This window comes from Geotrypetes seraphini, chromosome 4 (genome assembly GCF_902459505.1).
Source record: "Geotrypetes seraphini chromosome 4, aGeoSer1.1, whole genome shotgun sequence".
Taxonomy (NCBI): Eukaryota; Metazoa; Chordata; class Amphibia; order Gymnophiona; family Dermophiidae; genus Geotrypetes; species Geotrypetes seraphini.
Genome location: NC_047087.1, coordinates 153,978,606 through 154,001,548, shown reverse-complemented (window position 1 = coordinate 154,001,548; position 22,943 = coordinate 153,978,606). Strand labels below are relative to the sequence as shown.

General features: G+C 44.4%; 1 protein-coding gene across 5 annotated transcripts in view; it reads right to left on the bottom strand.

The window, feature by feature from the left end:
- TRADD (TNFRSF1A associated via death domain) overlaps nt 1-22,943 on the bottom strand; it is a 293,800-nt gene that overhangs the window by 107,802 nt on the left and 163,055 nt on the right. For all 5 annotated transcript variants that reach the window (XR_004539247.1, XR_004539248.1, XM_033942436.1 and 2 more), the window contains exon 4: nt 7,908-8,085. Coding sequence is in view for 3 of the 5 variants with exons in the window: in XM_033942436.1 (XP_033798327.1) it covers nt 7,908-8,085 (178 nt within the window). In the remaining 2 variants the exon portion in view is untranslated. The remainder of the gene's footprint in view (nt 1-7,907; nt 8,086-22,943) is intronic.

Genomic DNA, 22,943 nt, shown 5'->3' with positions numbered 1-22,943 from the left:
GATTGTGCCCGCTATTTCTTGTCTTAGTTCCTTCAGAACCCTTGGGTGGATCCCGTCCGGGCCCGGCGATTTGCCGCATTTAACCTGTCCTATCTGTTTGAGGACATCCTCCCTTACTTACCTCTATGTGTTCCAATTTTTCAGCCTGTTCCCCGCTCATGAGTTCCTCTGAGTCCGGTATATTAGATGTGTCTTCTCTCGTGAAAACTGACGAGAAGAACGTGTTCAACCTCTCAGCTACCTGTTTATCCTCCTTAATCACTCCCTTCCTATCCCCATCGTCCAACGGCCCCACCTCCTCTCTCGCTGGTCGCTTCCCCTTTACGTAACTGAAGAATGCCTTGAAGTTTTTCGCCTCCCTGGCCAGCCCCTCTTCATATTTCCCTTTTGCTTTTCTAACCTCTCGGTGGCATTCCTTTTGGCATTTCCTGTGCGCCTGGTGATTTTCCTCCGTTGGGTCCTTTTTCCATCGCCGGAAGGATACTTTTTTGTCATTTATTGCCCTCTTTACTTCTGTTGAGATCCAAACCGGGTCCTTTGACCGCTTGTTCTTGCCGCCTTTTCTGAAGCTGCTACAATCTTCTTTCTGAAGGCCTCAGAAAGCTCTTTTGATCTCACCACAGCAGTCACGAGCACACCAAACTAAATGTCTGAGGTTTAAGTAGGGCAAACTTCCTTCAAAATGCTGAGTAACAATGTTCTAATCATGTGCACCTGATATGATACACCTGTGTGTGATTTGAGCCACTTTAAGTGGGAGGATATATGGGGGTGTCCTAATTTATTTCTCAGTTAGAATACAAATTTTTATGGATATCTTTTGTTTCATTAGTAAATCAAGGAAAGGTTTTGTTGTTTTCCTGCAATTACATCACTTTCTTTTCCAGAGATAAATTAAAAAAAAGATTTGACATCGATATGTTAACATTTCTTAAGAAAGAACAGCACAGTTACTTACCGTAACAGTTGTTATCCAGGGACAGCAGGCAGATATTCCCACATATGGGTGACGTCACTGACGGAGCCCCGCAGCGGACAGCCTCGAAAGCAAACTTGCTTGAAGATCTCAAGCTTTCGAGTGCTGCACCACGCGTGCCTTCCCGCCTGAATTAGGGGGCGCATCTCCTGTGAGGATCCTCAGTTCAGATACCAAGCCAAGAAGCCAACCAGGGGAGGTGGGAGGGTTGTGGGACTATCTGCCTGCTGTCCCCGGATAACAACTGTTACGGTAAGTAACTGTGCTTTATCCCAGGACAAGCAGGCAGCATATTCCCACATATGGGTGACCTCCAAGCTAAGTAAAAAGGGATGGAGGGAAGTTGGCAATTCAAGAAAAAAGATTTTGCAAAACATATTGGCCAAAATGGCCATCCCTCCTGGATAAAGTATCCAGACAGTAATGAGAGGTGAAAGTATGAACCGAGGACCAAGTGGCAGCCTTGCAGATAGCCCGAACTTTGTGGCCCATCACTCGACCTTGCAGAGGAAGACCAGCCTGAGCATAACAGAACGAGATGCAAGCAGCCATCCAGTTGGAGATGGTACGCTTCGAGATAGGATGTCCCAACCTATTTGGATCAAAAGAGATGAAGAGTTGAGGAGATGTTCTGTGAGGTTGAGTACATTGGAGGTAGAAAGCCAAAGCACGTTTGCAATCCAATGTATGAAGTGCCACTTCTCCAGGATGAGAATGTGGCTTTGGAAAAAAGACCGGCAAAACAATAGATTGGTTGATGTGAAATTCTGAAACAACTTTAGGTAGGAATTTAGGATGAGTACGAAGGACTACCTTATCATGATGAAAGACCGTGAAAGGAGGATCTGCAACCAATGCTTGCAACTTACTGACTCGGCGAGCTGAAGTGAGGGCAATTAAGAAAACAGCTTTCCAAGTGAGATACTTGAGGTGAGCCCGATTAATAGGTTCAAAAGGAGGTTTCATCATTTGAGCCAGAACAACATTAAGGTCCCAAACCACAGGAGGCGGTTTAAGAGGTGGATGCAGATTAAAAAGCCCTTTCATAAAGCGGGAAACCATGGGATGCGTAGAAAGAGGTTTCCCATCCAGAGGCTGATGAAAAGCAGCAATAGCACTGAGATGGACTCTAATAGATGTAGATTGAAGGCCCGATTGGGACAAGTGAAGTAAATAGTCCAAAACCGACGGTAAAGAAGAAGACATCGGATGAAGCTGACGGTCCACTTCTGGCCGTAACATTGACGAGTGGACGGTTTCCTGGAAGCAAGAAAAACGTCTTGAACAGACCAAGAAAATTGAGAAGGGTCTGTTATGTCGAAAGGTACCAAGCTGTCAAGTGTAGAGACTGCAGATTGGGATGAAGTAAGGACCCTTGACTCTGAGTGAGCAGAGAAGGAAAAACCGGTAGAAGTAAAGGCTCCTTGACACTGAGTTGAAGTAGAAGGGAGTACGCATGGTTGTCTGGCCACCGAGGAGTTATCAGAATCATAGTGGAATGCCTTCAGTTTGACAAGAGTCTTGAGAATCAGAGGAAATGGAGGGAAGGCATAAAGAAACTGCTCCTTCCAGTCCAGAAGAAAGGCATCCGTTTCGAGACGATGAGGCGAGAAAATGCGGGAGCAGAACAGAGGCAGTTTGAAGTTGCCGGGCGACGCAAAAAGGTCTATCTGAGGGGTCCCCCAGCGAAGGAACACCTGATGAAGCGTGAGGGTATTGAGTGTTCACTCGTGAGGCTGTAGTAGACGGCTCAATTTGTCTGCCAGACAGTTCTGTTGACCCTGTATGTATACAGCTCTGAGAAAGATGTTGTGAGAAATCGCCCATTTCCACAACCTGAGAGCTTCTTGACAAAGGGAGTGAGATCCCGTCCCTCCCTGTTTGTTGACATAATACATGGCCACTTGATTGTCTGTTCGAACCAGTACTACCTGATCGTGAAGAATATTCTTTGATCGTGAAGAAAAGCTTTGAGAGCAAGGAAAATCGCTCTGAGTTCCAACAGATTGATATGACACCGGCGATTTGTCGATGTCCACAACCCTTGAGTAAGGAGACCATCTACGTGGGCTCCCCACGCGTAAGTGGACGAATCTGTCGTGAGCACTTTCTGATGTGGAAGATTGTGGAACCGCAAACCTCTGGAAAGATTGGAACAGAGCATCCACCAGCGGAGAGACTTCTTTAATAATGGCGAGAAGGCAGGTCCAGTGCTTGTTGCCATTGAGACGCCAGGGTCCACTGAGGAATGCGAAGGTGAAGTCTGGCAAGGGGAGTCACATGAACCGTAGACGCCATGTGACCGAGCAGAATCATCATCTGACGGGCAGAGACTGTCGAAAGGGAAGACACTTGCCGGCAGTGTCGACAGAGGGTTTCTTGACGATTTAAGGGTAGAAACGCTCTCATGTGGACAGAGTCCAGAGTCGCGCCAATAAACTGAAGGGACTGGGCTGGAACTAACTGAGATTTGGGGAAGTTTACATGGAACCCCAGACTTTGAAGAAAAGAAATAGTCTGATGGGTCGCTGTTATAACCCCTTGAAGAGAAGGGGCTTTGATAAGCCAATCGTCGAGATAAGGAAATACCTGTAGCCCTCGAGAGCGCAGGGCTGCAGCCACCACGACCAGACACTTGGTGAATACTCTGGGGAAGGCGGCAGGCCGAATGCAGAACTCTGTATTGAAGATGAAGGTTCCCCACCTTGAACCTGAGATATTTGCGAAAGTTCGATGAACAGGGATATGAGTATAAGCCTCTTTGAGATCCAGTGAGCACATCCAATCCCCCTGATCCATTAAGGAATACAAGGTTGGAAGCGAGAGCATGCGAAACTTCTCTCTGACTAGAAATTTGTTGAGGGCTCGAAGATCCAGAATTGGGTCGCAAATCCCCGTCTTCTTGGGCACCAGGAAAATACCTGGAGTAGAACCCTAAATTGTGTGGGAAGGAGGTATCTCCTCCACCGCTCGAAGGCAAAGGAGTGCCCGAGCTTCTTGAAGAAGAAGGGGGGAGTTGCGAGGACCTGGAATGACACTCTCTTGGCAGGTGGTCTGAAACAGGCGCAGAGAGTATCCCTCGTAGATCGTTGTCAGCACCCAGAGGTCCGATGTAATACTTTCCCAACGTGATGAAAAAAGGGAAAGTCGACCTCCAATGGGCAGAAGAGAATTTTGCAGGGAGGATGGAACGTCAAAAAGACGGAGTCGGTTGGTGACAGCAGGCGCCTGAGATTTCTGAGGGCATTGCGGCTGCTGAGGACGTCGAGGAGGTGGCCTAGAAATTGCAGGAGTTGTTTTCATGGGATATCGACGAGGTGGAGGTTTATATGCCCGGGCAGTAGATGGCTTGGGTTTTAGACCTGATCAGGGAAGCAAAAAAGAGCACTCATGCTCAGAGATCCTCTTGGTGGCAGCCTTCAATTGACTCGTCGAACAACTCATTCCCCTGACAGGTAAGTGGCAAGACGGTCCTGCAAATTTGGGTCCATATCGACTATGCGGAGCCAGGCAAGGCGGCGCATGGCAAAGGCAAAAGCCGACACTCGCGGGAAGAAAGCTCAAAAGCATCATAAGATGCCTGCAACATAAAAGCCTCAACTGAGAAACAATCTGAAGGATCTGTTTAAATTCAGACAGACGGTGTTTTAGACAAGTCAGAAAAAAAAGATGGCAACAGCTTCAAAAAATGTTTGAAGTATGATGCAAAAACATAATTGTAATTCAAAATTCTGTTCGCCATCATAGAATTTTGGTACAAGCGACGCCCAAAACTTGTCCATAGTGCGACCTTCACGACCAGGAGGGACTGTTGCAGAATTTTAGATGGATGAGCTTTCTTGAGGAGGACTCCACTACTAAAGATTGGTGAGAGAGTTGTGACTTCTCAAATCCTTTACAGGGGACAGTGCGATAACGGGATTCCAGCTTTGATGGATAGCAGTGACCGAATAAGGTGTCTCCATATGCGGATGAAGGTCTGTTTAAGCACTGGTGTCAGGGCAAATGTAAGGTCTCTTTGGAGAGATGTGCTAGCTCCATGTCAGCCAAGTATTCTGGGGTATATTTGGAATCTGAATGCAAGTCTAAATGAAGAGCTTGACCCATATCATAGACAAACTTGGCAAAAGAGGAAGACTTGGAAGAAGAAGGTTCCTCAGGGGAGGCAGACCTGGAACGAGGAGCCACGGAATAAGAGGGTGAAGCCTCACATGAGTACTGAGACACTGGTTCCGACTCCACTCTCACTGTCACTGAAGAAGCCCCACTCCCAGTTTGTGGTGGAGTAAAGGAATGCTTCCTCTTCAGACCCCTCGAGGGGGATGTCCTCGGAGTTCGGGGGGTAGAATGCCTCGAAACCGGAGGAGAGAGATCCCGACGCAAAGACCTCGAGGGAGGAGTCCTCAACCCTCGAAGCCTCGAAGATAAAGACAGAAGAAGCAGCAATCTTCGTCTTCGAGGAACTGTCCGATGCCTCGAGTTCTTCGAAGCAAGGTGTTTCGACGGCCTCGAGCGATGCTTCGGACGAAGCAAAGAGGATCTCGAGGCGATATCCGGCGAGGAGTCTGAAGAAGAAATTCATCTTGTGAGACCTGCCCGTGGATGCTGGATCAGGGTCCTCAGGCTGCGGCTCAGGTTGGTCCACCCGAGGCAAAGTCGAGGCTGGGACAATGAGCTACAATAGAAGAAATTTGCGTAGTCAAATAGACTTAAGCATATCTTCAAAACATTAGAAACATAGAAATAGACGGCAGATAAGGGCCACGGCCCATCAAGTCCTGCCCACTCTAATGACCCTCCCTATTTATCTTTGCGGATAGATCCCACATGTCTATCCCATCTGGCCTTAAAATCTGGCACGCTGCTGGCCTCAATAACCTGGAGTGGAAGACTATTCCAACGATCAACTACCCTTTCAGTGAAGAAGAACTTCCTAGTGTCACCGTGCAGTTTCCCGCCCCTGATTTTCCACGGATGCCCCCTTGTTGTCGCGGGACCCTTGAAAAAGAAGATATCTTCCTCCACCTCGATGCGGCCCGTGAGATACTTGAATGTCTCGATCATATCTCCCCTCTCTCTACGTTCCTCGAGTGAGTAGAGCTGCAACTTCCCTAACCGCTCCTCGTATGGGAGCTCCTTGAGTCCCGAGACCATCCTGGTGGCCATTCTCTGAACCGATTCCAGTCTCAGCACATCCTTGCGGTAATGCGGCCTCCAGAATTGCACACCGAGACCAAAGGATTTGGCGGCAAAGGTGCTCCCGTGCGCTCCAAGGAGGGCGACCTCGATTTAGAGTATTCCCGAGACTTGGAGGCACGTTTCGCCGAAGCCTTGAAGGAGAGAGGCATACCCGAAGCCCCGGGCAGCTCTGGAGGCTTCTTGAGCATGGTACCTGAAAAGGAAGCAGGAGACTTACCCCCAGAAGCAGGCTTCGAGGACGGGATCACGGAGACCTTCGAGGCCGAGGACCCTGAGGTCTTCGAGGCCGAGGTCAAAGCAGGGGTCGAGGGTGAGGCCTTACCGCCCGAGGTCGCTCCCGATGTCGAGGGCTTGGGACCCGAAGGAGTCGAGACCGTCGAGGCCGAGGTTTTCTCATGCTCCATTTTGAAGAGATCAACGAATCTGTCGCAGCGGCGGCAAAAAGCACGAGGCTGAAGGGTCAGGCAGCGATCACAATCTTCTGGAAGATGAGGGTCGGTGATAGAAATCGTCCTGCCGCACGAGTAGCAACGTTTAAACCCGGTCACAGGCCGGGACATAGAAAAAATAAAGTCCGTCGAAAAAAAAGGGAAAAGGGCCTAGGCCCAAGCCCGCGGACTCAGAAACAAAAAAGAAACCAAAATTTATTTATTTTTTTTTTACTTTTACTTTTCAAAAACAATAAAATAAACAAGGGAATAAACCCTAAGTACAGCGACCGATAAAAATAACAGCCGCAGTGAGAGAAGGCAAATTGCTGCAGAGCCAGAAGTACAAGTCTTCTCAGCTCCACAGAAAACAATGAACTGAGGATGTGGGAATATGCTGCCTGCTTGTCCTGGGATAATGAATATTTCATGGGGCGTCTATATTGTTGGCCTCTTTGTTACAGTTATACTCATACACTTCCTGGTTTATGAAACCACCATGATGGTTCCTGAATGTGTGATATATTAAATAAATAAAACCACCAACTTTCCCCCATGTGCTAGTTAAAAAGCTTCTCTTTCTTCTTTTTAAAATGTTGGTGTCCAAGGCTTGGTTCTACTCTGGTTAAGGTGAAGTTCTTCTCTGACATTATCTAGAGATTCTAAATACTCCCCTGTGAGATGTACTGAGTTTCCTTCTTGTCCTTGGCTAAAAGAGGAGAGATTTTTCACCATTAGTAAAAAGGTTTACATAAAGTTTTCACAAAAAATGAAGGGAGAAGAAAGACCTCAGTGAGTTTTGTAAACATCACAAACACCACATCATTGCCTCAATAATCAATACAACTCCCAACATAATATATAACCACAAAATGCAAAGCATGCTTAAAAATACAGAAAACAGAACTTATCTTCAAGATCTCTTCACATAACGTTTCATCAGGGGGGTGCTGTCAAGAAATAAGAATCAGCATGCAATTTTCTCTCATCGGTTTTTCAAATCAGAGCTGCAGGTGTTTTTACCTATGTCATGCTAGGAGTTTTTTTGACCTATAAGATATTGAGGCAATGATGTGGTGTTTGTGATGTTTACAAAACACCAGCCTCGCTGAGGTCTTTTCACCCTTAATTTTTTGTGATTAAAATTTAAAGGTTTGAAAAATGAAAACATAAAAAATTACTAAAAAGTAAGAAATTAGGAAAATTTACATATATTATGGGTTGTAATTTCACTATCTTTGTTTTGTAGTACTTAATATGAGATGAAATCTCCCTATTTTACTGCATTCATTTTTTAAGCTCACCAAATTCTTGTGTGTGAAAAAGAAATATATCTTCTTGAGGCAATAAGTTTCTCTGAGAATGAAGAGGTAGCGAATTGTTCTCTCCTGCTGCTGTCCCATTGCTTCTTTTATTTTCAAAACTCAAGTTCTTCAGATGTTCTTCTAGTTTTTTAATCTCCTCATCTTTAATGCGATCAGGCTGAAAGAAAGAGACCCATTTTTGCTAAATTCCATTTACTTACTGAATTTCACAGTATATCTATCTTAAATGACTGTTTAACATCTTTTTAAAATTAACATCTTTCCATGATAGCTTCTCAATAAAACAGCCTTGTTGATCAGAACAGAGTTTAAATTCTTTACCTAAATTATAAACAATCCCAAAGAGGCAAGTTGGGACAAAATCATGAAAATAAAAAGGTAAACCACCAAGACCAATTCAAGATGATAAAACTCAATCTATTCATAATATTTAAATGCAATGACAGAGATCTGAAGGCTGTGGAAGCAGCACACACAAATCTCTGTCATGAATATTCATTACTGGTACCTAAGTTTTCTTGAGAATTGGGCCTAGCGATGCCTAAGGTCATCTCTGCCCCTAATCACACCTACTTTGACCTTGGGCACCACTATCTGCCAAGCCATAGGCATGATTCTGGCATCTATCCAACAGACGTCTAGTGGTGCCTATTTTTTTTAAACAAGATTTTAATTGATTTTAAATGATACAATTATTGCACTAATTAAAGTCAATTAAAGCAATTAAATTAGGTGCACCTAACTTACGGTGCATTTTGCAGAATAGGGTCCTAACAGCGATATATATCAGCCTATCTATATTGTCCAGTTTAGAGACTACTTGGTGAAAATAAACAGAGCTGTTGTACTGGATCTTTTAACATCGTTTCAGTTCTTTTAACCACTTTCCAAATATCCATTATAGAAACTTGAGACCTCAGTCTCTTCCAAAGCAAAATCCTCCAAGATGTCTACAGTCTTCAAAGAAGGGACCAGATACCAATTCCTGTGGATCAGAACTTTGAATCATAAATGATTGTTCTTCAGCAAATTAGGTTATCTGGCATTAGAGATAGGCAAGTAGAGAAAATGGAAAATCAGGCTAGAGTAACCAATTTGAGATTCTTAAATTTTCCAGTTAGTTCAGTTTTGATAGCTGAGCTATTGTTGTGAAAATATTTCATAGAAATTTTGATGTTGACTAAAGTAGATACTATTGTTATAAATAAGTGTTATTATTTACCTTAGAAAACATCACAGGAAACATTGGACACTGAAAGGACACATTTAAAAGGACACACATATCTTATAAGTTTTCTGTCTCTGTCTGAGCTGGGGGGCTCAAATACAGACACAGTTTGTATTTATTCTGCTGATGTTCTGAGACAGGGCCATTTAATCTTGTTAATGAAGTTAGCTGTTTGAGACAATGGAGGTTCGACCCCCACTGCCATGTACCGGTTGAGAGAGATAAGGGAAGCTTTAACACCTTTTGTTTTAGCACATATCCTGCTCACTCACTCACCCCCCTTTTCTTGTGTTGATTACTTCTTTGAAGCCTATGTATCCTGTCACCAGATATGGTTTGTACTTACGTCATCTGCTAATACCCATGTTCAAAAAAGTATAAAAGCTGGATGTAAACTAATAAAAGATTAGGCAATCTCTTTAGGACACTGTCTGCGTATCCTTTCTTTCTAAGGGGAATGCCTCCGGATATCTGTACCCAGGCGACAGGGTGTGGGCAGGGCGGTTTTGGGACCAAGAAATGGACTCCGTTCGCTTCAGTTGGGGGCTCGTCCGGGATGGGCTGGACATCACCAATATCTTGTGAGTATTTCCGAATTTTGAATTCTGTTCTTTAATACTCACTGGTATTGGCAATGATGTGGAATGTGTTCCAACCCTTTATTTATTGTGGAGTTTTTGGGAAACTCGCGCTGCGAAAGTGAGCAGCTAGCGTTCTTTCGGAAAGAACGAGATTACGTAAAGGCTTTTGGGAAGCCTATTTGTATTGTAGAGTTTTCGGGAAGCTCCCGCCGCGAAAATAAGCAGGTGCCGTTCTTTCGGGAAGAATGAAATTATTTATAGAAACGCCTGCCCACTCTGTCGTCTGTACCACTGTTTGCATGCGCTTTTCTCTTCTATTGCTTAGATAAGATTTTATAGAGTATAAGATTATATTGTATATTATTAATGTATCTCGCTTATAGGTAAGGTAAGCGAGCATCGCACATTACTATATTGTTTTTGTAATGGGTCAAAGATGAGATTTGTAAGGCTTATGTTGCCCGTGTGTGTGACACTCTCTTTCCAGCTCACATCTCTCTTTGTCACCAATCCTTTCCCATATACGTTTGCACTGCTTATAAGTTTAAATTTCTGCCGTTTCTTGGGCTGTGTGAGAAAAAAATTCCATTTTAGGTTTCAGGTTTGTTTGGGGATTTGATATACCGCCTTGTCAAGGTTCAGAGCGGTTTTACATAATATATAAAGACAAAGAGTAGAAAGGCATACATTAAAATTAAAAAAAAACAAAACAAAAACAAATTATAATTATTAAAACAGACAGTCAGACACAGACGAACATTAACTTACCGAAACAAAATGAAAAAGGGTAGAAATACATTTGTATAATGAAAAAGAGAGGGAGAAGAATCAAAACAAAAGAGAAGGAACAAAAAAAAAATAATTTAGCACTTTGTAGAAAAGATTAAAATGAATAAGAAAAGCAAGGAGCAAAATTCCATTACAGTCCTTAAAAGGACTATTATACTCCAAATGCGTCTTTAAAAAGAAAGGCCTTCAAGCTACTTTTAAATTTATCAAGTGATGAAATTTCTCTTATATAATTTGGTGCTGAGTTCCAGATGGTAAGGGCCGTCACAGAAAAGATATTAGTACGCATGGTGCCAATGTGTCTTAAAGAGGGAATGGATAACAGGTTTTGATAAGAAGAACGTAATGTGCGATGGGGGTTTTGGGGAATTAATAACCTGTTGATGAAATCAGGTAGACCAGAAGCTATGGTTTTATGTATCAGTAATATTATTTTATAAGTAAGCCAATGGGAGTTAATGAAAAGTGGTGTGACATGATCAAATTTTCGAGCTTTTAAGTTGAAATGATTTTAATGGCAGTATTTTGAATAATTTGGAGGCGTTATCTTTCTTTCTTAGTGAAGCCTTTATACAATGCATTGCTATAGCCTAGACTATGAAATGACTAGCGAATGAATAAGAGTATTTAATTATTATCCCCCGAAATTACTAAACACCTTCTGTTGTTTTCGGAGGACCCTAAAGCTACCCTTTTTACACTTTACTGCTCAGGATTGGGTCTGTGTGGAAGACCCAGCCAGCTCAAATTATTTCAGTATCAGAAGCTAGGAGGTGGCGTGCTGAGGGAGCACCCCAATACAAGAAAACACCACACACAGGAAATAGAGAGCATGGCAGAGGTAGTTACAGAAATGCCTCCACTTACATTCCTTTCCATGAGCTCAGAGCACAGACAGAAGTATTAGAAAAAGAGATTGCAATAGGATCGAGATACAATGCAGATAGAATTGGAAAAAGTAAAAAGTGATTTGACAGCCAGGAAAAACAGTGTTAGTGCATAGGGATGTCCTGATTCTCTGTGTCCAAATACCAAGGTGACTCAGGCCTTCACAGCCCAGCCGGACTCCTTTCACTTACCTGTGGACTCACTTTTGGAGACACAGGATAAGGGAAAGAAGTCAGGCTCAGAATTCAGCTTGAGGTATGTGGCACCTTTGATTTTGGACACTTCCGACTGGCCCAATGTTAATACTACCATAGAGGGTCAGGATAAATTAAATTTGATTAATACAGGGGCCAGAATCAGTTTTAAAGATAAAGCGCCTCCTACTGGAGATCAGAAAAATATGGAAATTTGTGAGATTCAAGTTTCAAGTTTATTTTTAACTTATTGAATAGCTTAATTTAATTTGCTAAACGATTTACAAATAAAAACAAAGAGGAGTCACGTGATGTGCTGAGCCGAGTAAGACATGCTCTGCTCGAGCTCTGGGGCCCCGGGTCCTCCTGTGCCTTACTGAGTGGATTTTCACTTCGACCTCTTCATTCAACACTAGACCTGTTTATGGACCGCTTTGTTCCACCAGCCAGCCCGGTAAAGAGCGGCAAAGTGACCCGAGAGACCGAGAGGCGTGCATGCTGCGTCCTGATTCTAAGATGGCGGCGGGGGTGTCGGACTCTGAGACTGAGCTCCCGTTGTCTGCAGCCCACATTGCGGCGCTCTCTGCCTCGGTCGTACGAGCCTTGGATGCTCGCTTCGAACAACTATCGGGCCAGCTGACGTCACTCGAGTCCCTGGTCTCTGAGACAACTAGGCGGACCGGGGAATTGGAGTCCCGAGTGGCGCACGTGGAGGAGGCCCACTCTGCATTGGCGGCGGACCTGACCTCCCTTAAGGAACAATTGGCGTGGCAGGCAGACAAGATCGAAGATCTCGAGAATCGCTTGAGACGGGATAATCTCCGCCTTATTGGCCTGCCAGAGACGGTGTCTGAGTCTTGGCTGCATGCCACCTTGGAGTCCTGGCTCCGTACTGCCTTGCCCCTACCCGATGGAATGGGGCCTTTGCGACTGGACAGAGCCCACTGCCTTGGGAGGCGTAATGAAGACCACACTAGAGCCTGGGTCACCATCTTCAAGGTGCATAACTCTGCACACAAAGTGGAGTTAATGAAACAATACCACCAAAAGCGCAATCTCCTTACCTTTGAGGGTGCCCAGGTTCGTCTTTTCCAGGACTATTCTCTGGCGCTGCAGGAGTGCAGGCGGCGTTTTTCCAGGGTATGCTCTGCGCTCTTTGACCGCCAGCACCGTTTCCAGCTACTCTACCCTGCGCAACTGAGGATCTGGACTACTGCGGGGTGGAAGAGTTACACCTCAGCGGAGGATGCTCAGGCCTACTTGGATTCCCTGCCGGGGGAGGCTGGGCCTTCCTCGGCCACTTGAGGCTTTCCTTTCTCTGCTGGCGATTGCTGTTTCTGTGGTGATTGGACCTGGCACTGCATTAGTGCAGAGCTTGGGCTACCCTGCTGCTGCTGCTGTTGTTTCTAACCTTATCCTGGCAGACCTGAAGGCCCCTGCTCGATGCTGTACTGCCTTTCACCCTTGGTCTAAGTATCGCTGTTGCAGCATGTTTGTTGGCTTGTTGCCTGTTAACAACTTGTGGGCCCTTTTGTTTTTTGGAGCCCTACCTGATGGTTCTAACTGAGTTTGGAGTTACGGTTCTGGAGTCGGGGTTCCAGTCCTATTAGCCCCAGCAGCTAGTTGGATATCTGGGGTGTCCATCGATGGCCTGGTCCTCTCTGCTTACTTCTGAACACTTGGCGCTTTGCTAGAGGCCAGGGCCTGTATCGCACCGGACATGGCTGCTGCTGACTTTGCCTTGCGAGGGTCCCCATGTGGTGTTGAAGTGCCTGGCTAGTGGCCATCTTGCAGCTTTTTGCATTCCTGGACCTTTTGCACAATTGGACCCATTTTGGACTTATTGAACCCTCCTAGTTCTGCTTTGTATGGGTGTGTTGTTGCCTTGTGTGTTTAGGGTACGGACGGGGGGTTTGCGTCGGGTTGTGGTTCTTGTGTGATTGTCACTAGTGGGTATGATTTCATGGGGGGGGGGGGAGTTTTGTGTCTTTCTTTGTTTGTTAGGATTCTGGGGGATACTTCTCCTAGGGAGCTGATTTTGTGTGAGTTGCCGTAGCATGGGTATGAGTGCTTAAGTGGATGTCTGCATGGAACTCTGCAGCCACTCTTCCTTTGAGTTATGAAGAGATCTCTCTTGCTTCCGGGTACATGGTGGTGCTGCTTTGCCTGGGATTCTCCCGCACCTGTAGTTTTGTGAATTCTGATGTTTCTGTTCTAGTGGCTAGATGGATGAGAGTGGCGTGGGCTGGTCTGGTGTGATATGTATGTGGGATCCTCTGTACAGTTGGAGTATTTGGTGGGTGGGCTCAGAATAGGATGGGATTGGGACAGGGGGGCCTTGGGGCCCTGTTCACATCTTTGAGTGACTCCTTCTCCTTCCTGCTCTAGTGGGATGGAGTGTGGGACTTTGGGTGGGATGGGGGGAGATTGGGATTGGGAGGGTTGGGGATGGGGTTAGCTGGGATAGGGGGGGTGGGATATCTGTTTGTAGGTGGGGGTCCTCCTTTGGTATGGAGGTTTGGTTATCTGGATAATTGTCTTGTCTTTGTTAGCAGTTTCAGGCTACTCAGTCTATTGGATACACTGCTCTGGGTGGGGCTGGGCTCCTGGGGTGGTCTCTTACTTTTTCTTTCTCTTTCCTGCATCTCTTTTTTTCCTGACTTACTGACCTGAGTACACCTTTTAGGCTTGTTTCATGGAATGTTGGGGGCATTACCTCGCCGGTTAAGAGATCCAAAATCCTGGCTGTCTTACAGCGTTATCACTCAGATATTGCTTGTTTGCAGGAAACTAGGCTGACGGACGCAGAACATCTTAAGTTGGCCTGTTCCTGGGTGGGGGAGGTTCATTTTGCCTCTTCTTCGGGTCGTCATGGCGGTGTTGCGGTGTTGATTCGTAAATCCTCTCCCCTTGGAGTGCAGCTTCTTGACAAAGATATTGATGGTAGATACTTGCTTTTGTGTTCGACCTTGGGAGATCGCTCCTACCTCTTACTGGTAGTTTACGGCCCAAACTCGTTGGAATCTGACTTTCTACAACGGTTGACCTGTCTCTGTTCCTGTTTTTCTGGAGATCCACTTCTTATAGTGGGAGACTTTAATTTGGTTCTAGATCCTACTTTGGACAAGTCTGGCTCCCCCCTACATCTTTGGGAGCTAAGGGTCGTCTTCTCTCTGATTTTTGTTATACTTTTTCGGTGATTGATCCTTGGCGCCTTTTTCATCCTGAAGTTAGGGATTATACTCACCTTTCTCGGGCCCATAATACCTGGTCACGGATAGATTATATTTTTCTTTCTTCTACTTTATTTTCTTTGGTTCATTCCGCCGAGATTGGTCCCTTGAATATTTCTGATCACACTCCAATTTGGGTGGCTGTTCACCTAGACGTTACATATTCCAGGGCGCCTCATTGGCGCTTCCCGTCCTACCTCGCTCATGATAAAGAATCTCAAACCTTCTTGTTGGCGCAATGGGAGGACTACGTTACTAATAATGCTTCCCATCTGGATGATCCTGTTTTATTTTGGGAAGCCGCCAAGACTGTACTTCGAGGACATATTATATCCTTTCTGAGCGCCCGCAATAAACGTATTCACGGTGGTATCATTGCCCTGGAATGGGCATTACGGGTTGCTAAGCGGTCTTTTCAATCTCGCCCATCCATGCAGACTAGAGAACGTTATCTATCAACTCAGGCAGCTCTCAATTCACTGCTTCATTCTCGATCTCAAAAATGGGCAGCTTACTATACACATCGCTTCCAGCGCTTTGGAAATAAGCCTGGGCACCTTATGGCACGTTTGGTGCAGACTACAACCTGCAAAAAAACGATTTTGTCTCTTCGGGCTCCGGGTGGGGGTACGGTGACTAGTCAGGCGGATGTCTCTGCTGTTCTTTTTGATTTTTTCCGTCAATTATATGATGTGCCCGTTACTGTCTCTCCAGATTTGTTGACTGACTACCTTCAATCCTCGGGCCTTCCGGTTTTGCCAGAGGCGGTCGCGTCATCCCTTAATAGAACGTTTCGTGCGGCGGAATTAGACACCGCGATTAAGGCTCTTCGCTCGGGTAGGGCCCCGGGTCCGGATGGCTTCTCGGGCTAATTTTATCGCCTTCTTTCTTCACATGTCTGTGGTCCCTTACTGGCTTATTTCAATGCTGCTATTGCCCAGGGTTGGTTTCCACGTTACGCTAACGAGGCTCTTATTACCTTGTTGCTGAAGCCTGGCAAGGCAGCCGATGACCCGGGTTCCTATCTCTTTGATCAATGTGGACCTTAAGCTTCTTTCCCGCATGTTGGCTGATCGCTTGGCTCATCTTCCCAATCTTATCCACGAGGACCAGGTTGGGTTTGTCCGGGGCCGTCAATCGGTTTGTAATGTTCGCAAGGTTCTCTTTGCTATCGCCCATTGTAATTCCCATAGTATTCCGGCTTTGTTTGTCAGTCTAGATGCGTCCAAAGCTTTTGATACTGTTGTCTGGTCCTTTTTGTTTCGCTCTCTAGAACATATAGGTTTGGGTGGCTTCTATCTTGATGCGATTCGATCACTTTATTGTAACCCGAGGGCTTCCCTTTTGATTAATGGAACCCGGACTGATTCTTTTCCTATTTTTCGGGGTACTCGGCAGGGCTGCCCTCTTTCCCCCTTACTTTTTCTGATTGCTTTGGAATCGTTGCTCTGTACTCTTAGGGAATTTGCTGCGGTTCAGGGCCTTCAAGTTGGGGGGATCGAGTTGAAGACTCTTGCTTTTGCTGATGATTTGTTCTTAATCCTCACTCGACCTGAGGTTTCTCTGCCTACTGCGTTAGATTTTCTTTCTGAGTTTGGTTTTTACTCTGGTCTTTCGCTTAATTTGGATAAGTCCTTTGCTTTGCCTTCTTCCCCCGACCTCTGCCGCTCTTGGAGGGGGGTGTTCCCCCTTCGATGGGCTGATTCTTCTTTGAAATATTTGGGAGTGCTCCTTCCTTCGGATTTGTCCACTTTATATCAACTGAACGTGGAGCCTTTGTTTCAGGCTCTTCAGAATAAGTTGCAGCTTTGGGGAAATCTACCCTTTTCGCTTTTAGGCCGTGTGTATTTGTACAACATGCTTATTGTTCTGTGTTGGCTCTATGTTTTCCAGGTTCTTCCTTTGTTCCTGACTTCTCGGGATGAACGCCGATTAGAACGTTTAGTCCAACGATTTCTTTGGCGAGGGAAGAGACCCCCGTCTCCCTTACATAGTGCTTATCTCCACTCACTTCCCTCTCCTGTGCCTGAGTCTCTCTCCACGAAGGTGCTACATCGTCCTTTGCGGAAGGTTTGGCGCTGGGTCTGTAAGTTCCACTTTCTTTCTACTTCAGTCACTCCTTTTCTGCCTATACGTTTTAATCCCTCCTTTTTACCAGGGATTATTGGGTTGAGTTTTGCTCGGTGGGAAACAAGGGGGCATTCATTACGTGTTTCACCTGGTTGATGATGATGGTAAAATTAAATCCTTCGCCAGATTGAGCGATGAATTTGGTCTCCCGCCCACTGATTACTTTGCTTATATGCAAGTTCATCATTACCTTTCTTCTTTGCCCTTTAGATTTTTGCAGGCCTCTTGCCATGAGTTACTATCCACGGCATTTACCATTGGTTCCCAACTTTCTGTTCCCCTTAAATTCCATCATCGCCATTTGAAAGATGAGTCCCCCATGTTTGATTTCACCGCCTCACAGGAAGCTTGGGCCCGTGACCTTGCAATTGATTTGCCTGATGATGTGCTTCTCCAGGCAGTCCGTAGGTTACCTTTAGAAAATATACTACCTTTTGGGAGCAACACTATAAGTTGATTTTTCGCTTGTACATCTCTCCCAGGAGGGCGTATCTCTCAGGCTTTCGTGAAACTGCTGCCTGCCTCCGCTGCCAGGCTTCTGATGCAGGCCTGGGTCACATGTTCTGGACTTGTTCTCACATCCAGGCTTTTTGGCATACTGTCTTTACATTTGTGGAGCGTATTTGGAACATTTCGATTCAACGCTCGCCTTTACTATTGTTTGGAACTATTGCCCTCATTATTGCCCTCGCCCGAGGGGGGCTGCTGCCTTTATTAAGTGGACTGTCCTTGAAGTGTATTTTGCTGAAATGGCTCGAGGGGGAAGCGCCAGACTACTCCCTTTGGCGTTGCCGGATGATTACTCTCTTGATGTGGGAGTGGCGAGATGTGCAGGACTTTTCCTCTCTCCCAGGCCGTACTTTCCAATGTGTCTGGGAACCTTTTTGGACTACTTTGACCCCAGTGGCTCGCAGCCGTCTGCTTAATTGTTGACTCTTTGTCTTTGTCTTGTTTCATGTATCTGGTATGCCTGTTCCCTTAGATTCTTATCTGTTTACTATTGTAATACTTCGAAGGAGGACCTACCAAGGGGGGGGGGGTGGCTAGGGAGGTTGGGGTAGGAGGTTGGGTGGGGTGGTTTAGTTGGGGGGTGGGGTTTTTGGAATGTTTATACTAAAATGTGAGCATATCTGCTGTTTACTCTGTATCCATGGTTGCTGCTAATCTTGAGCTCAATAAAATATATTTGAATATACAAATAAAAACAAAAGGTTTACACATAAGCTTATTTATAGTAAATTACATGAGTTTGACATATTGACATACAAACTAACAGATACATAAGGGAAAAAGGACAGAACTACAATTGTATTAATAAAGCACAAAAGAAGACATGAATGGTGAAAACATTAGGAAAGGGGAATAAGATATTAAAAAAAAAAAAAGGTAATCATATAATTATAAATTAAAGGCGTCTTTAAAAAGGAAGCTCTTCAGATTGCCTTTAAAATGGTTTAGGTCATTTTCTTCTCTTAAATGCTGAGGTAAGGTGTTCCATAATTGTGGGGCCATTACAGAGAAGATATCATGACGATGAGTTCCGATAACTTTCAGTGATGGAATTGTTAAGAGTTTTTGATTAATGGACCCTAAAGAACGTGATATACTATGGGGAATAAGTAGTTTATTATTGAATTGGGGTTCGTTCGAAGACAGTGTTTTAAAAACTAAAAGTAGGATTTTAAAGGTAATGCGATGAGCAACAGGAATCCAATGTGATTCGATCAGGATTGCAGATAGAGCTTGATAGGTGTTGAAGAGGTTTAATGAAACCTGGACCCAAGAGGCAGGTCTTAGTGCCCATGCAAATATGGATTCCCTACTTATTCAGACTTTCCTTTCTAACCTCCGTTCTCCCTTGCAAATTCTGGTCAAACAAATGATTTCAGAATGGCCCACTAGTTCTCGTGCAGAATTTCAGAATAAATTATTGGAAAAAGAAGCCGCAGGTTGTTTTGGAGATCTCTAAGCCTCAGGAAATCCTGCATTATCAGGGCCAGCTACCCACCTGGGGACCGTGTCTGTCCGCTCCTTGCGGAAGAGGGGGTTGCGGGTTTCGTAGGGGGCAGGCCCCTGCCTCCGATCGAGGTGGTAATAACTGGATGTTTTAATTGTGGGGACCCTGGTCACTGGCTTAATCAATGCCCATCTGGCCGGTGCCCAAAGTCGCCCTTCGGACGGACTTTGGTGCAAAGAGGAGAATCCTGTATAGCAGCTGCTAGCTCTCCCTTATTCATTGCCCAATATCATGGCATTGGTCACCGCAGTGCTCGCTCGACATTTCAACTTCTTGCCAGTGATTTTTTCATTCTTGACTTTTGTTCCCTGATACAGACATATATAGCTCGACACCTTACTTACCCCACTTCTCCTTTTACACACTTACAGATTGACTTTACTCATATTCCTCATGCCACCGGGACTCGCCAGGATTACGCTCTTGTTATTGTTGCCATGTTCTCCCGATGGCCTGAAGTTTTTTCCCACTACAAATGAAACTGCTCAGACTGTGGTGAACATTTTACTTCGCGAAATCATCCCTAGGGTGTGTCCCTAGGATGTGTCCCACACACATCAACTCAGATAATGGTCCTGCTTTCACTGCCAGAGTATGCAAAGATTTAGCTATCGCACTCCGCATTGAGTGGAAATTTCATCTCCCATATCGCCCACAGAGTTCCGGTATTGTCGAACGCATGAACAGGACTATTAAAGACAAAATCAGGAAAGCCACAGCTGGCACGTTTGTGAATTGGGAAAAATTCCTTCCTATTGTTTTAACTGAAATTAGGATGTTGCCAACTTAAAATGTTTTTCTTTTTCTTAGCAGCAGTTCGGATATATACATAGCCATCGCAGACCAGTTTTGGCACAAAGATATTTCTAGTGTTTTCCAAGGATCCTCTTTATCACTGCAGAGATAAAGACGATCCAAAGAGACATTAGCTTTTCCGAATATGAGATGGTTATGATATGCATTATTTGTATTACTCATGTGTTCATCTTTATTTTGGTTCTCTATAACAATGTGTTTATTTGCAGAGTTAAATTCAGCCCTGCACACTTGACAGATGGAAAAATAGCTTCACGCCTAACACTTTGTGTTTTATGTTTTGTCTGTGCCATGTGGTCTGTGTTTTGTCCACTTGTTTTAGTTTAGTGGGTACCCCAGGATACATAACATTGGCCATTTCTAGAGCTCTTTTCCCACTTTTTACTAGCCTAATTGTGCAATGTTCTTTTTACTTATAGCTTTCATATTCTAAATGTAGCTTAGTTAGGGGTTATATGTTTAAGAAAAGGTTATACAGTGTTTATTCTATGGTGCTCATTCAGTATACATTTCCAAATACATTCAGTACAGAATTATGGTATCCCTGAAGTGTCATAATAGTTATATGCAGCACACAAAAACATATCTTTTTGGAATGTCCAATTAAGAACCTTAAGTAACTGAATATTAATATTGTCACATGTTGCCACATTCAGTACAGGCAACCTGGTGTCTCTCTCTCTCTACATTCTGTACGGGCAACATGGTTTCTCTCCCGTTTTCTATCTCTTATTTGGATCACACTGAAGTACAGCTGCTGAATGATATCTGGACCCTTTCAAGCCGGTGTATCCCTCCCACAGACATCATTTCATCCCAAGTGTGCATCTCACCAGTTTAAAGAGACGGTCGGTTCCTGCTGGATCAATTCATCTTCCTGCACCCTGACTGCAAAGACTTCTCTACTTTCTCACTCATGCTGTACACAATGTTTCCTGTTCGCTGTTTCCTGTTCATTGGATCTACGGATTCATGATAGCCACTTTCCTAAGAACGCTTTGCTGTACAGTTCAACTTATTTACTGCTATGGACATTCCAGACTTTATTTCATATGCTGTGCATCTACTACCTCTTGATATGGGGAACGAGACATTTCAAAAGCTGCTGAACTTTACTGAACTCCATGCATACATTTTACAACCTACGAAAACCTCCAAAGAAGTGAATCATGCTATCACTTTTGAAAATGGATAGATTGCACAAACTGTAGAAAATTTGCTCCGAGATGCTCATGTCTCAAGTTTGAGAACTTTTCTTTGAGTATTCGCCCACTGCAAACCACATATCTTAATTATTCTACAAATTTTGCTATGTATTGTTATGATTCTCCTTTGCTGTAAAGTGAAACACATGTACTTTTCTTTATCTCACAAGCTTCCTTCTAGCTTTTAAGGCAGTTATACATTAATTTCCAGTATCTTCTCTGACACTTGCTAATTTGGCTAATTTGGTTTTAATCTGGCATATTGCATTGCATACCAGGGTCAGACATAATTACCTCATACTTGCATACTCTCTCATGACATCTTTGTACTTTTATGCCTGAACCTCCAGAGAAAAGTTTCCTGCATCCCTTAAGCACTCTTCATTCGCTCAACGACGGGTAAGATTTAGCATACGGCCTATACAACCTAAGACAGAGGTTTGAACTCATAATGGGAACTGTTTATCTTCATAGCTTTGAGATTCTGCAGGACAGGGGACGTGCTGCTATAATGTTGGAGGTAAGCGAGGCATCTTGCGAAATGCAGACTATAGAAGGGTACCACAAGCTTGTCTTCATTTCAAAGAATAAAAATAAACAAAGTATGGGAAATGTCAGCATGGCTGTTGCTAGCAATCAGCATTTTCAGTTGGCATAACTAATGTCAGCAGAGGCCTATGGGAAATTATGTCAATCTTACTCTGGAATGTAGATGCAAAAAGATCCTGAATGCTTATTCACAGAAAGCATCCAGGAAGACGGTTTCAAGTAGTCCTGATTAAATCATGATTAGCTAAAAGGTGTTAATGTCTCATTAAGAGGGTGCTTAGGACAATGGGTCCAGGTGCACAGATAACTAAGATTAATCAGAAACTATTGTCAGAGGCATACTGGAAATTACATTTGACTGCAAGCCTATTACTTTGTTTATTCTGTATTTTAGAATAAGTCTCAGAACTATAAAAGCCCCCTCACACTCTACCTGAAGCTTGGGACATCCCCCTCCCCATCCCCCTGTTTTTCTCTCTTTCTTTGTGTGTTCTCTCTCATTCACAAGAACATAGAAGCAGTCTCTGTAAAGCTAAAACCCCTCCTCAAGAGACATATCTAGAATATCTCTCCTTCCACGCTCATGCTGTGCATTTATGACGTTATTTTCATGACGTAAGAGGGGATTGAAAGGACACATTTAAAAGGACACACATATCTTATAAGTTTTCTGTCTCTGTCTGAACTGGGGGGGCTCAAACACACACACAGTTTGTATTTATTCTGCTGATGTTCTGAGACAGGGCCATTTAATCTTGTTAATGAAGTTAGCTGTTTGAGACAATGGAGGTTCGACCCCCCACTGCCATGTACCGGTTGAGAGATAAGGGAAGCTTTAACACCTTTTGTTTTAGCACATATTCTGCTCACTCACCCACCCCCCTTTTCTTGTGTTGATTACTTCTTTGAAGCCTATGTATCCTGTCACCAGATATGGTTTGTACTTACGTCATCTGCTAATACCACTGACCCATGTTCAAAAAAGTATAAAAGCTGGATGTAAACTAATAAAAGATTAGGCAATCTCTTTAGGACACTGTCTGCGTATCCTTTCTTTCTAAGGGGAATGCCTCCGGATATCTATACCCAGGCGCCAGGGTATGGGCAGGGCGGTTTTGGGACCAAGAAACGGATTCCGTTCGCTTCAGACACCTTAAAGCAACTACAGAACTGGATAATTTAACTGTTTTCTAAGAAACTACTCAAGATGAATTTTTAGTGCATTCGACTCTTGGTTTCCTTTGTCTCTGAGATGTCCTGTCTGTCCAAATTTGATTGTAAGCTCTTCTGAGAAGAGATCATCTATTGAATGTTAAACATACAGCGCTGCGTATGCTTTTCAGCGCTAGATAGCTTCCCTATCTAGTATTAGAATTTCCAGTTGA